We start from the raw sequence: 15,266 nt of genomic DNA, 5'->3' as shown, positions 1-15,266 counted from the left end.
CGTGTAGGTATTTAGTCTCAATAGTAAGGGAGTCTGTAAAGTAAAGCAGGAGCCTTCAGCTGGGTAGTTCTTCTGACCTGTCTTGGTAAATAAAGTATTGTCAGACTAATCTGAGTCTTACCAAACCCTATTTTTTACCAACTGTCTTAAAAAAGAAAAGGAGTTTTTCTTATGGCATATTTGACCTTTAATGTATAGTATGTCTTGTAGACTGCCCTATAGTACAAAAAAGCTTCTCTGCCTTATATGTGTATTTTTTTTCTTCAACTCTTTTTTCCTTCTCTGTGAAAAGTAGAAGGTGACAAAGTCTTCTATCTTATTTATTAGGGGAAAAAGAGAAAAAATGGCTTTATGTTTGCATGTGTGATCACCTGTTGTGTTCTGAGGTGATGTTGCACAAGTGTTGTTGCAGCAGCTGCAACTAAACTCCATACCACAAAGATGTTACGGTTGCCTTGCACTTTCTTAATCGTTTGCTGTCTCAGGTTTTAAAAATGCAGAGATTGTAAATGCGTGCAAGCAGGGCTTGGCTAAGGATGAGCTGCATAATGTTGTGTGCTGTTACAGGCAGGAGCAGTACAGTGCTGGAGGGTGGCCCTTCTACCTGTAGAGGAAACAAGAATTGTAATGTTAAACAATTAAAAAGATAGTCAAGGTCACTTACTCTCTCTCCTGCTTTTCCATGCTATTTAAAAAACTACTGGTGGCAGCGTATTTCATGCTGATGTTGTTGCTAAGGTCCTCCTAACACAAAACTAACTTTTGAATCCTTGTGTCTGCTTGATACAGAACAGTCTTGTGCTTTTTCTATATTGTCTGGTCAGCCAGTTCTCAACTATAAGCCTAATATGTGACTGTCATTCACTCCTTGCCATGAAATACTCTTATTTAATGTAATTTGAATGTCATTTCTGGAAGGAGTAGGAGACCTATAGGACTACTGAGGCTGACACTGTAATGTTTTACTACACAACTCCTTGCCCTGAAGTGCTCTGCTAGATTATAAATTTAACATGAAAAATTTATACGTAACCTCATCTAATCAGCTGTTGGTGAGGGTTAGCAAGGAGCAACTTCTTCACCTTCAGGCATGTTATTATTTCAGTTAAAAAACAAACCCACCCCAAACTTGTAATCTGAAATAGAACAGCTGAAGCAAGTCCAGAGACTGGGTGCTGTGCTGGTTTGTAAACACTGTGGCTTCTACCCCTGCCTGCCCAAGGCACGTTGTGACATCCTCTCTCTCGAAATACCTATTTGTGAAAGTTGTGGGAGGGAAGGATGTTATGATTACTCTTAATGCTATATGCATTTAACTTATAGTAATTGTCAGTTGCTACTCCACTGTCTGAAGCACTACATTCTTTTCGCGTGATTAAAAATAAGGAAAAGCTTCAACCTCAGCGAATTAGTAGGAGCTGGCACATTGTAACTGGCAATGCTGATCCAAAGGAATTTCAGCAGACCTGCTTGCCTTTCAGTACACCTGGTGTGTATAGCTCGTCTTGTGTCATGTAGGCTACAACTGTGTCCACTGCAGAAAGGCCAATTTGCTGTTAGTACTGTTTGCTGTTTTAGAATAAATGTATATGTTGGTCATGAAGTCTTACTGGAGACAAGACTTCTCACCAAGACATAACATGTCAACAAAAAGGAAACAGCCTGGCTGTTTTCACTGATATAAAAATCAGTCTCCTAGGGCTCCTCTCTAGTGCTGTATAAAAGGGAGGACAAAGTACTTTAGGGTCCAGTTCCACCTGGAAGAAGGTGGGGATTTGTGGGCACTTGAGACTGCAATTCCGCTAATGCAGAATTAATTTACATAAATCTAAATTCGTTGCAAAATATGTGCATGATCAGAGATTCTGACTGTGAAATCCCAGAGTAAGAGTTAACTGTATGTGTTGGTTATGCTTAGCCTAAATGGCGAGTGGTCAGTTAAAAGGACACAGCGTATACCAAAAGGTGATTGATATTAACTTGTGCATCAACAGGTACCGGTGTAAGAAGAATACAGAAAGTACTAGTGCTGATTCTAGTTTGGGAGAGACTTGGCTTGCTTCTTTTTGCAGTTTCAGTGCTAATGGAAGTATCTGGTATAGCAATACATGATGAATAGAAAGTTTTTTCCTAAATATGACTGGTTTTCTGGGGCTTTTTTTTTTTATATTCTATGAAGGAAACATCACACCAGCCTAAGCAGTAGAACGGATGTGATTGGCTCTACTATAAACAACTATGTTGAAAATTACCACTGAATTATAAAAAAGTACAAATTCATGTAATTTTTGACAGAATGACTGCAAAAAACTTCCAGCAGTTGAAGTGAAACTTATTAATATTTTCTCCTGCCCCCTCCCTCCTCAATTTATAATCTCAGTGAATAGGTGAACTGTGTGGCTTCTGAAACAGCGTGTCTACTATCAGTGATAAAGTCGTGTGTAGTAGTTACTTTATGTGACATTTTTTTTTTTTCTGGTGTCACATAAAAACAATGCATTTACTTTGGATGAGTTTATGAACGTATTTCCAGAATGCAGTTAAGGTGATATTTTCCTGGATGATCTTACCACCCTTTTGAGATACTCAGAGTTGACTTTAAATCTGATGACGACTTATTCACAAAAGAGTTAAGAATCTTTGCAGTGTGAACGTGACCTGTTTAGAAATAAAGCCCCGACATTTTTCATAAAAGCTTAGAATAGTATGGCAGAACTGAGTCAGTTGCAAGATTGATTCCTGGAAAACAATTTGTGGCTCAAAAGCAGAGGAAGAAGTGGGACAGCATGCTGGGAAGGAGGTGTAGCCATTCATATGGATAGAATACAAGTGGTTTGTACTGCACCTTTATTTTTTAAAGCTCTAAGTGGATCTCTGAAATGCATTCTATCTCTCGTTGTCAGAAATGATGAAAATCTGAAATGTTTAAGCTTATTTTTCAGCTACATTAATGTAGAGAAGAGACAGAGTCCTTATTTTAGTTTCACTGCAAACTGAAATACAAATTTGAACTCAAAGTTTCGTTTGCCTGCAGCTTACCTGTCAGGCTTTCATCAGCTTTTGGTAAAGGATGATTGTCAAAATTCACCACTGAGAACGTGTCCTTGTGGTAAGGTTTCTAAAGAAATCTCTGTCCAACATTGTCACGTGCAAGTAGCTTTAGATAAAGTTTTTTTTTTTTAAAAAAAATCATGCAAAGATATATCTGTCTTAGAAGGAGGCAGTCACTTCGTATCTTCTATGTGCAGACAAACTTACTTTTTCAGATTTCATAAATGGAGAGAACAATTTCCCTATTTTCCTTCAGCTTTGTCAGTGTGAAGCTGTAGCATCTGGATTGTGAGGGCCAGAAATGTGATTTTTTTTTTTTTTTTTTTTGTTGGTAAAATTTATTGGTAGTATTTCCATATTTTCTTAGAGCATCTGTAGCTATGAAAGGTTATGTAGACTGTGGCTGTTATACAGGAAAATTGTTAATTATTCTCTACATATTTAGATCATTTTTCTTAGTGGGAATGTTACTGCACGTAATGCAGCTGTTTGGAGCATATTTGAGAGAGATTTAAATGTTATCCTGTTTAAATTTCTTCTGTCTCTCAATATTTTCTTTTAATCTCCTCTGCTTCCATTTTGTGGTTAGTAGGCATGAGCCTCTGTGAAGATTCTTGTGAAAGCAAGGTCTTAAGCCATCATCCTGGGAAAGATCTTGGTCCATTGCCTTAAATGGCTACAGCACCTGCTGACCTGTGTTTAGTTCTGCAGGGGTAGCAAAGGACAAAAAGGATTGAGGCTGAGATCAGTTTAAGTAGATAAAAGTCACAAGATGCTGTCCTGATTTAAACTAAAGCAAAACACTAAATTATTCTGTGGAATTTTTAATAAAGAAATGTTTCTATTGGTTCTGTGATTGTTTGTTTATAGTTTACCTAAGCTTCCTCCAAGAAGCATGTAATGAAAAAGGCAAAATGCCAGAAGCACCTTGAATTTTACTGCTGATTATTTTTTTTTTTTACAATATTTAGCTAAACCCTATTGCTCCCTGTAACCTGCTTTTCTACTGCTTGTCCTCTATGTCTTACTGTTGAATTTTTAAAAAATTAAAAGTAATTAAACTGACTTTTTCTTCCAGTTCATAACTGGACTCAAGAGGACACACTTCAGTGGCTGTCAGAATTTGTTGAACTGCCCCAATATGAAAAGAATTTTAGAGAAAGCAATGTCAATGGAACAACACTTCCCAGGTGAATGTTTTTTCTGGACTAGTTTCTAATTGTGCCCCCTAGGTTGCCGCTGTAGTCTGTATGCAGGAGCAACTATGTGAACCTAAAGTCTAACAAGATGTGGTCAAATGCAAGTAAAGAGAAGTGTCTTTGCAGTTTCAAAGAGCTGGCTGCTTCCCTCCGCCGCCCAAATATTTCAAAATATAAATGCATCTTACCACTCCTTTCATCTTAGGTTTTTTTCCTTGCTATGGAAGCTTTTATTGATGATTACATAATTCTGTATGGTACATAATTACATAGTTCCGTACAGTAGCAAACTTTCTTTTTGAACAACTTCCATTCTGTTGTATGCGTAAGCCTCAAAAACTATCCATGCAACCCTTTTCTTGAGCAAAGCTACTAAATTCGAGTATTGCATGCATTGCATGTTAATGTTGCAAGTCTGCAAATATGCCATTACCTTTAACTATGATTATCCCAGAAAGAATAGGGAAATGGTCTTGTTTTCCATTTGCCACATGCGGATATCCTTTTTTATAGCACTACTGTCGTTGTACTACATGTCTCACTCTTAATTGCACTATTATAATCTATATAACTGTGGAAATGCTATTGATGTATTTCTTTCCATAGACTGGTTTTGAATACAGCTTGTGGAAAAGGTAACGTTTTGTTTTATCATTAACAGGATAGCAGTGAATGAACATGCTTTCATGATCTCTCACTTGAAAATAACTGACCGGAGCCATAGACAGAAGCTTCAACTTAAAGCCTTGGATGTTGTTTTATTTGGACCTCTCACACGTTAGTACCTTTTTGGAGTTTTTTTTCTTACCTCTTATTTGAGAATATTTTCAGTGGCACTTGATACTATAGGTAGGACAGCTTATATATTTTACGGACGTACTGATTGACTGCTTAGCATGCGTTGTGGAACTGGGCAATGAGTTAAACAGGGCGATCAAGATGCTGGGATCGGGGCAAAGGTTCATTTCTGTGTGTAAGATTACATAGAACCATCAGTATAACCCCACTGCACGGATGGATGTTGGCTTTTGTGTCATCAGAAGTGTTCTCTAAATGTTTTTGACTGTTTAAATTACACTTATGCTAATGTTACATTCACTTCCCAGTTAGCTTGGACAGTGTAAACCGGGATGCTGAGATGAGAGGGGATGACCTTTCCCAAGGAAGAAAAAAGAAGATGGTGGTGCAAAGCGATACCAGTGTCTGTTGTGCAGACTCGAATTTAAGTGCAGTTCCACACCTGACCTGTTTTAACATATGCAGACATGGGTCTGCATGCTTGGGAGCATGGTTACAGGTCTGGTGTGGTACTGTGCTTGTTGGCTATTCCTGAACTAGGAGGCTCCTCCAGAGCTTGGTGTGGTCCATTTAGAGAGTAGTAGATGAATATGCAATAGTCAGGCCAGATCTGAGCTGGAGATTTTTAGGGGAAAAAAGCACTTAGTGTTCTCATTATACTTTTAAAGCTAGCAGGAACTTACCTTTTTGTTTTACAAAGGTGCAAGTGACTATAAAACTTATGCTAAGAAAGAAGTATATGTGAATCTTGGATATGATACTTTGACAATCCAGGCTTTCTTTTAAAAAGGGCTGCTATTAGCTACTTACCCTTTTAAAATCTGATTTATTTTATAGAAATGTATTTTAACTCAGCATAAAGTATTCCAGAGGGCACAAACTGGGGAGAACTTACTCAAACGTAGATGAAGTTCCCACTGGCCTGATAAAATGTACTGGCAGTTGCTCTATCTTAATTTAATTCATTTAAGTAAAGATACAGTAAACTTTCCTTAGTCTAATGTGTGCTCTAATACAGATTAAGTAGATTGTATTAGAGTTGTTTGTGTTGTGTGGAAAATGCTCTGGAATCCATCTGAGAGGTCGGAAAGTAGTTGGAAATGGTTGGAGATAAATGAGCTGGGATTATGTTAAGCATCAGGTTCTGTCTCCTTTTAGGCTGTGGGAAAATGAAAAAAGTGCACACCCTGTTGTCTGTATCAATGAACTAGTTAATGATCGTGTTGTTCTCTGCACAGGTCCCCCTCACAACTGGATGAAGGATTTTATATTAATAGTTTCTATAGTTATTGGTTTTGGAGGCTGCTGGTTTGCATATACACAAAACAGAACCTCAAGAGAACATATCACAAAAATGATGAAGGACTTAGAAAGTCTCCAAACAGCAGAGCAAAGTCTTCTTGACTTGCAGGAAAGGTATAAAACGTGGAAAAATTAATGTTTAGATGTCCTTTTGCTTTGATGTTAAATACAGGTCCGCTACAGTCAAACTATTTGCATTAAGCTGCTTTTGGATATTGTTAGTCTTAATTCTGCATGAAAATTGTAATTTCAGTGACAATGGGTTTTGGAGTAGAAGTTACTCCTGCGTATTTTCGTAGGCAATATGAACTTGGAGATGAAGGTGGAGAATAGACATCCAATCTTTTTTACCTACAGATTTAGAAGTATGTACTGCTATTTTCATATGATTAAAGCTTGCTTTGGAATACTTACATGGAAATGAGAACATTTATCCTGGTTTTAAGCTCTTATGAGTGAAACTGATTACTTTCTATTGCTTATTTAGTAGTGTTTGATAGTTTTCTCTGGTAAACCTGTAATTCAATTGTCTATAAAGACTTGTATTTTGATCTTATTCCACCTTTAACGAAGGTTCACCGAAAAGTTTGCGTATTTTGTCAGACATGGACATCACATTGTGTGATGTAACTGTGGCTGATTCATAAAGATTACACCGTCTTTATTATCACAGAATGGTTGAGGTTGGAAGGGACTTCTAGAGGTCATCTCATTCAGCCCCACCTGCTCGAGCAGGATCATCTAGAACAGGTTGCCCAGGAGAATGTCGGGTGGCTTCTGAATATGTCCAAGGATGGAGACTCTACCACCTCTCTGGGCAACCTGTACCAGTGCTCAGTCACCTCTACGGTGAAAAAGTCTTTCCTGATGTTCACACTGAACCTCTTGCGTTTTGGTTTGTGCCCATTGTCTCTTGCCGTGTTGCTGGGCACGTTTTCTTCTTCTGAACGCTACTACTTTTAACAAATGTGCTGTGTGTTTTCTCATATTTTTTGTTCAATTGTGAAGGCTTGAGAAGGCACAAGAAGAGAATAGAAATGTTGCTGTGGAAAAGCAAAATCTGGAGCGCAAAATGATGGATGAGATCAATGATGCAAAACGGGAAGCTCATCGCTTAAGGGAATTGAGGGAGGGAGCTGAATGTGAGCTCAGCAGGCTCAAATATGCAGAGGAAGAGCTAGTACAGGTATCTGCAAACTGTTTACAATTTTAGTGTTGACTCTAAATTGGTCCTGGGTTTATTAGATCCTTAGGAGTGTTCAAAGCAGTGCTTTTCTAATGCACTATTTAAATAGAAAAATTCTAAGATCCCTTAATGATTGTCAATCATGCCATTATTTAGTAAAATAATCCTAAAACTATAAAAAGTCATACTCTTTGTATATTAGCTTACCATAATGTTGTTGGATTAACAGAGCAAAATTTTATATAAAAGCTTTTTTTTCCTGTCTTGTTATTAGTGAGAGATATTAGCTTTGTTTAACTCTTCCTAGTAGCAATAGATGGGATTTATTGTACTAAATAAAAATACTGTCTTTCAAAAAGTTTCAAAGGTCAGAGTCTATATATCATAAGAAGAAAATCTGACAGTAGTATAGTATATTTATATGCTCTATTTCAGAAATGCCAGATTTGCCTTCCTGACAGCAACTGGCACATACCAAAGTTCTGTAAAGCTCTAGTTGTTGCTGTGGGGTGTAAAGGTGCTTATATTTCACTTTCTTCTGCTCTCAGTTCTAATGATACACTTGGTGATGCTTTTGGTTTTTCTGATTGCTAGGTCCGCATGGCTTTAAAAAAGGCTGAGAAGGAGTTCGAGCTGAGAAGTAATTGGTCTGTTCCTGAAGCTTTGCAGAAGTGGCTTCAGCTAACACATGAAGTTGAAGTACAATATTACAATATCAAAAGGCAGCATGCAGAAATGCAATTATCAATTGCGAAAGATGAGGTATGAAGTCTTACTCTTCAGCTAAAGACTTTACTGATCTATTGCTATATATGAAATCGTAAATAAAAATCATTCACACAAGCATTTTGATATTTTTTAATCCTCTGAGTTGTTTGCTACCTGTCAATATTGCTAATGTTTTGTCATCCATGTTAAGTATGTAACCCCTACTTTTATGCATTTCATTTTATCTTGGTTTCTAGGCAGAAAAGATAAAAAAGAAAAGAAGCACTGTATTTGGAACATTACATGTTGCACACAGCTCCTCCCTGGATGAAGTGGACCATAAAATCCTTGAAGCAAAGTAAGTGTTACCAGGATGCGTGTCATTTGGTGATTATTTAGTCCTGGCACAGTGGAATTTTTTGAGAGTTATGGAATTTAGTGTCACAGTGGTTTTGCATTTTTAAGTAAAACATTTTAAAGGATACTAAATTGTGAATATTTGGATAGTCCTAGTGGATCTTCTGATATGCTGGAATGACTGCACTTGTTTTGCTTTGCTTTATCATTAAGAACAGTACATGTAACTTTAATGTGTGCTTTTCTTCAGGAAAGCACTCTCTGAGTTGACAACGTGTTTGCGAGAGCGTCTTTATCGATGGCAACAGATTGAGAAGATTTGTGGTTTTCAAATAGCGCACAATTCTGGGCTACCAAGCTTGACCTCCTCACTCTACTCCGATCACAGCTGGGTAGTTATGCCTCGAGTTTCCATTCCTCCTTACCCAATTGCAGGGGGAGTTGATGACTTAGATGAAGACACTCCTCCAATAGTTTCACAGTTTCATGGTAAGTTATGATCTCAGTAAATAGAATGGGGAACAGTTGAGGGGGCATGGGATTTTTAAAGTCAGGTGGGATAAGAGTACTGAAATCAAACAGGATTGGATCAAAATCAAAAGGACCAAAATTCTAACTAGAAATTCAGATGCATCTTTTGGTATTTGCATAAACTGAAAATTGGGGTTTGCGATAAAGATAACATGAAGAAAAAGCCTTTGTTCTTACTCAGTGGGGCCACGGGGGATAAATCTATCTAAGGTGTTGAAAGTCTGCTTGTCATGATTGGATTGCCACTTAGGCAAAAGTAATGAGTAATGCTGAATTTCTGGTAGCATATATTTATCCTTTCAGGTGGAAGGGATGGAGTTAGTCTAAGGTCCCTTGAGCTCCTAGGAAGATCATACCCTTTGAGAGGCTGCATGCTACATAACTTTTCAAACATTCTTTAGTGGCTGGAACAAAGTGTTGTTGTCCAAGGGAGGCTTTTAGGCAGAATGTTTGTGTTTGGATACAGCAGATTGTTTGTGAGGCAGAGAGGCCAAGTGCTGGAGGGAAGCAAATCCAGCTTTGTTTAAAAGATGAAAAGATACACACTGGGGATTCAGACCACCCTCGTTTCTTGAGTCATTGCGTCAGTACCAGAGACTTTTTCGTGGAAGCTGTGATTAACTGGACTCTAGAGGCAAATAAAAAAGATGAGCTCCCATGTACCTATTTGAATAAGCAATTTCAAGCTGGGGAGTGAATAGGGAGGAAAACTTCGTCATACATGTACATTTTTCTTTCAGGGCTGTGATTCTCTGAAGAAATTAAAACTGCATTTTTAAAATAGCATAACGATAACGGTGGCTGCTTTACTGTCTTTGTTTATTATGCTTTAGGAACACTTTTTTTCTTCTGAATGTATCAACCTTTTTTTCTACAGGCCACATTGAAATGTTCATTAATCCCCTTGCAACACAACTTTCTACAAGTTTTGATCACTTTTAAAGAATGCTGTCACACTATGAAGTCTTAGAGTTCAGCCTTAGCAACAAATTAGCTAAAAATGGCCCAGTGCAATATGGATGCCTGGAGTTAAACTTTCAAGTCCGTCTGGAGAAACCTGTGGTCTAATTTCAAAACTAAGAGCTCCGTTTATTACCACCATATTCTAGATGGTATGAAATGACAAAACAATGTGTAAGACTTGAGGCTTGTGATTTTTGTAGTCACTCCTTTGATTCAGGTCTTGCTCAGAAGTGAAGCCAGAGAGGAAAGGGCAGTTGGTTCAGAGGAACGATTAGAGGAGGACCGTGTAGTTTGTAAGAGCGTGCTTCTTATTTGACTACTGTATGTTTTTGCTATTATGGTTTAGTTCTTTTGTTAAAGTTCAATTCATTTGGAAGTATTTACCTAGTGGATGCTGTCTCAGTGTTATCTGAGTTATCTGAATCTTAGTAACATTACAAAAACTTTAAATGTGGGGGTCTTTTTCCTCAATTTTGGCAGGGCATGAGAGCCTGATTTTGTTAAAATCATCATGAGGGGAAGTAGCTTCTTCTTAGTTTACTAGCTTTTAAAATTTCTACTCAGTAAAAAAAGAAACTGGAAACACTTGGGAGTGGGGAAGGAAAAAGCGAATATGCTAAATGAGCTGTTCTTCAAACCAGTTCAGGAGTCAAGTAGGTTAGTTTAACTGCTAAATCATTCCCATCCTTTAAATAAAAATGACAAATACACATGAGGAAGAACAGAAGCAAAATGGCTTGTCTCACTCATGAGGCTTCAGGCAAAATGGAGTGAGTGTACAGACAGGTCAGTTATGAGCAAGACTGTTTCAGTCTCTGGACCTAAACTGAACTAACTGGGCTGTTACCTTGCTCTAGCGTCCTCTGAACTCTTAAGACTGACAAAATTTGAGGACTGCCAGGCAAGCTTATTTGTATGGCAGCATTTGGGATGATAGGGTGAAATTGCATGAAGCATGAATAGCTTGGTTTCATCAATCCTGAGCTGAAGGACGAAAGTAATAAAGAAATAAATGTACGAGACTGGAACAAAGCCATTACAGGAGGGTTATAGTGAAACTTCTACTTTTCCATGGACTGCTTAGGATTCAGCTTATTTCTTGATTTATTGAGTTTCATTTGTACTATAAAATTCTAGATGTTAAATGGTCATAGCTGAATCCTTCAAAAAAAAAATACTCCTACAAGGAACCCAAATGCTTGTAACTTCTCTCAAAATTCTCTGGTGGCACTATGTTGTTCTTTTTTACACCAGTGAGTAGGATGGCAACTGGTTTAACTGGACACATAGTACAAATTTCCTAAAGGGATTCTTGCTCTCTTATATCAGTTCACATTTGCCTTTTTAGGAATATTTTTGTAATGGCACAAGCTTATTTTTGAGCTGCCAACACCTGCTTTTCGGGCCAGTAGGGAGTTCATAAGAAGTAAAATCAAAAATTTGAATTACCTGACAGGTGTCATGTTGGGACTTGTAAACCTTTCCTTTCTGCTCAGGCTGGCAGGAATCAAAGTCTGTAAGTGTTGGTGAAGGTGCAGCTACTTCCTGTTTAGAGAAAGTTGTGATTTCCTGCACTGAAAGCAGAATGACAGCTCTATGTTTTCTGAGGTTCCAGGAAGGGAAAATATAATTTACCTGGTGCTAAACTGGCATCTCCAAATCAAAAAGGATTTTGGCAAGCCAGACATGCTTGTCTGTAAAAATAATTGAGGGGTTTTTTTAGTGTGTGTGTGTGTGTGTGTGTGTTAAACATTTTGAACATGAGTAAGGGTTAGTTGAGCAGTGATGCTTTCTGTGGGACAGTTTGAGGAGGGTTATGAGAAATCCTGAGACTCAGAACAGCTAGCCTGAAAACAGGTCTGTACATTTATTTCCATAGAAGTATCGTTGCCTAATCATCTTTTGAAGGAGGAATTGGATTAGGAACTTTTTAGCTTGTCACTTCCTCTTGATATTTTCCTGGTCAAGTCTTATGTTTCTGCCCACACACAGTCTTAGTATTTCTGTTTCCTGATATTCATAGTTAGTCTGGCAAGAGAAAGTGTTACCAAATAGGGAATTCTAGAGCTTAAAATGAGGTTAAATTACATATTTTCCATCATTTTATATAAATGAAATTGATCTTCCATGTCTAATGTAACTTCAACTAATGCAGTGTATTTCAGCTGGCTGTTTAGTTAGGTATGCCTATGTTGCACAACTTCTGCACATTCTTTTAAAGCTCCAAATTGCCATACAAGTGAAGTACAGGATATTGTGTAATACGCTAATTTCAGCACTGCTATTTTTGGTTTATAAAGGGTTGTAGAATCTTCCTCTTTGTTCTCAAGAGAGCAGAGTGAGCCAGAGTTCTGGTGCACATGGTCAGAGTAATATCGGGCAGGCATAAAACTGCTGCAGTTGCATTGTGGTTAGCTGCTTCATCTAAGTGTGGAACGCATAAAGTGATGCCAGTCTTTCTTCCCCCTAAACCTGCAATGTCAAAGTTGTTTAAGAATCACTATGGCTGAAGCAGACACTTGCTATTTACTCTTCAGAGTAGATGTTGTTAACATCAATGTCACTTGGAGGGTTTTGGTTTGCTTTTTCTTTGTCTCAGGGTCCATTGTAAAACCTTCCAGCACACTGGCAAGAAGCAGTAGCTTGTGTCGATCAAGACGCAATGTTGTGCCATCATCTCCACAGTCTCAGCATGCTTTGCACTCCCCTGACCCTGACATCCTTTCTGTGTCGAGCTGCCCAGCTCTTTATCGAACTGAAGAGGAGGAGGAAGCCATTTACTTCTCTGCTGATAAACAATGGTACGGAGATTAGCAAACAGCGCTTGGAACTCTGATAGGATTACTTGAGACTAACAGTTTAGAATTAGAGGTTGAACCAAGCCAAAAGTTAAAGTAATCTGTAGGATAATGTAAATTAACATAGTCCGCATGGAACAGAGAAAGTTCTTGTCTGGTATGTGTATGTCAATAGCTAGCATGTCATGTACAGTTAAGTAATGTTACAATCCAGGGTGCACTGAACTAACCCTGATTCTCCATTACAATATGTTACTGGCTTTTACATCTGAAACTAGGATCAAAAGCAATGTCAGCTACTGGGCGAAGAGAAGATGGATGGTAACACAATTCTTACAGCATGTTGAGCGTGTACCTGCTCTTGTTACATGGCCTCATAGGAAAAGGTTAAATTCCTTTTGGAAGGAGCAAATGAGCTTGTTGAAAGGTAGGGACACTTGTCCTGAAGAAACTTTTTGTATATGATAGGCTTAAATCTCCTTCTTTCATTTCATAACTTTTCTGACTTCACGTGCCAGAGAGATAGTTTTTGTTCTTTGAAGTGAGATACAAATGGCTGATTCTGGGCAGATTCTGCTGCCCACAAAACAGGATTGCACAAATGAATTAAGTTCAGATAATAAAATAACATAATGCAAGTTGTAATGTAAAATGTTTAACTTAATGTGTTTTGTTAATTAACTACTAAGGAAAAGTGTGGGTGGTGCTTTTAGACTGATGTTATTGATTCTAAATTAATTTCCTTTTTAACTGCATGAGGGAAATAGTAGTTTCATTATGTTTTATTCTCTCTTTGCTCTGACTCAGGGAAGTACAGGAAACAGGTTCGGAATGTGACTCCTTAAATTCATCCACTGGAAGGAAGCAGTCTCCTCCAGCAAGTCTTGAGATATACCAGACACTTTCTCCTCAGAAAGTATCTCCAGAAGAATTCTCACTGGAAGAATCATCTACAGGAGACTCCTCTTCTCTAACTGCAGATATTTCTAGGGGTTCTCCTGACTGTGCAGGCATGGCAGAAACAAAGAGCATGATCTTTAGTCCTGCAAGCAAAGTGTATAATGGAATTCTGGAGAAGTCCTGCAGCATGAACCAACTTTCAGCTGGGATCCCAGTCCCAAAGCCTCGGCACACCTCATGCTCTTCAGCCAGCAGTGACAGTAAACCCAGCCATGAAGCTGCTTCTGTCCCTAGGATAAGTAGCATCCCACAGGACCTGTACCAAAATGGTGAAAAAAACAAAAAGCCATCGAAAATAAAAAGCTTCTTTAAGAAGAAGTGTAAGTGAGGTGGGCAGAAGAAACCTATAGTAATGTTATAAGAACTCTTATTTTTTTAAATCTTTAGGAATGTAATTCCATTTGAGCATTCTATACTGGATGCCCTAATGGAATGCTCCGTAGGTCAACTATATTTAACTGACTGTACTGTCAAAGGTTGTGCCAGCTGTCAATGAAAAATCATTAAAATGTTCAGACAGTTTACATTCATTTCTGCCTATTTATTTCTTTTTTTTTTTTTAGTTTGTCTTTTTTAGTGTTTTGTTGTTGATGATGGGTGTTTTTTTGTTGGGTTTTTTTTTTTTTTAGCGTATTCATAAACCATTTTTAAGCCACTTTGGACTTCTAAGCTTTAATGGACTCCTAAGCCTTCCTGGGCTTACTAAAGTTTCTTGTTTACTGGAGCATCTTCCTATCTTTCCGTAGAACTAGGACGTCTATCTACTGGACTTGAAAAAGAATAAAAGTAGAGCTAATTGAATTGCACTACTGTTTTACAGACTGGAAAAGTCTCTCTGCAAGTGAAGCTGAAAGACTTGTATTTGACTGAGAAGATGAATCTTTTCACTCTTTAGATCTTTTGGGATTTTTAAGTAGAACTTAGTGTTTCTAATTGACTTGATTTCTGGAAATGGAAATGCCATGCTTTTACTATGGGAATCTTTGTTAGATCCATTTATTATTAGAATGGTTCAAGTCCTGCTGTAAAGATCATGTTTTTCCCAGGACTTTCACTGTGATTTTATTTCACTGCAGGCTGTATGACAAAAAAAAATATTAACAAGAGGCTCTTGATTCCTTATGCAAGCGATGGATATGAAACTTGACTGAGGACTGAAAATATTCACCCTCTTGAAATGAGGAGGGAGGATATTTAGCTTTTGTTTACAGACTGTCAGACAATGAACTTCTGCTTTGAAAGTTTGTACTATGGTAAAGATAATAAATTGGAAACATTATTGTGCTTGGGAATGTTCTAATTTTAGCTGATGCTTGTTTCAGACATGTTTTAGAGGTCCTATTAATTGAAAACTGTAGGCTATGTTGCTTATGCTTATTGCTATGTATAAGTTATATTTTTTGGATTAGCTAT

The 15,266-nt window shown here is 37.8% G+C and overlaps 1 protein-coding gene across 1 annotated transcript in view; it reads left to right on the top strand.

Annotated features, from left to right (window-relative positions):
• The window catches only part of STIM2 (stromal interaction molecule 2), a 31,667-nt gene extending 17,257 nt beyond the window's left edge, over positions 1–14,410 (top strand). Inside the window, exons 3-11 of the mRNA XM_010137456.1 lie at positions 4,130–4,241; positions 4,912–5,027; positions 6,287–6,464; positions 7,359–7,536; positions 8,131–8,298; positions 8,502–8,602; positions 8,852–9,090; positions 12,695–12,896; positions 13,701–14,410. Of these exons, the coding sequence (XP_010135758.1) occupies positions 4,130–4,241; positions 4,912–5,027; positions 6,287–6,464; positions 7,359–7,536; positions 8,131–8,298; positions 8,502–8,602; positions 8,852–9,090; positions 12,695–12,896; positions 13,701–14,181 (1,775 nt within the window). The 3' untranslated portion in view covers positions 14,182–14,410. The remainder of the gene's footprint in view (positions 1–4,129; positions 4,242–4,911; positions 5,028–6,286; positions 6,465–7,358; positions 7,537–8,130; positions 8,299–8,501; positions 8,603–8,851; positions 9,091–12,694; positions 12,897–13,700) is intronic.
• Positions 14,411–15,266: the final 856 nt, after the last annotated feature.

Source organism: Buceros rhinoceros, unplaced genomic scaffold, assembly GCF_000710305.1.
Source record: "Buceros rhinoceros silvestris isolate BGI_N320 unplaced genomic scaffold, ASM71030v1 scaffold1706, whole genome shotgun sequence".
Lineage (NCBI taxonomy): Eukaryota > Metazoa > Chordata > Aves > Bucerotiformes > Bucerotidae > Buceros > Buceros rhinoceros.
Note: the sequence above shows the minus strand (reverse complement) of the source record. Positions and strands in the feature narration are given on the sequence as shown.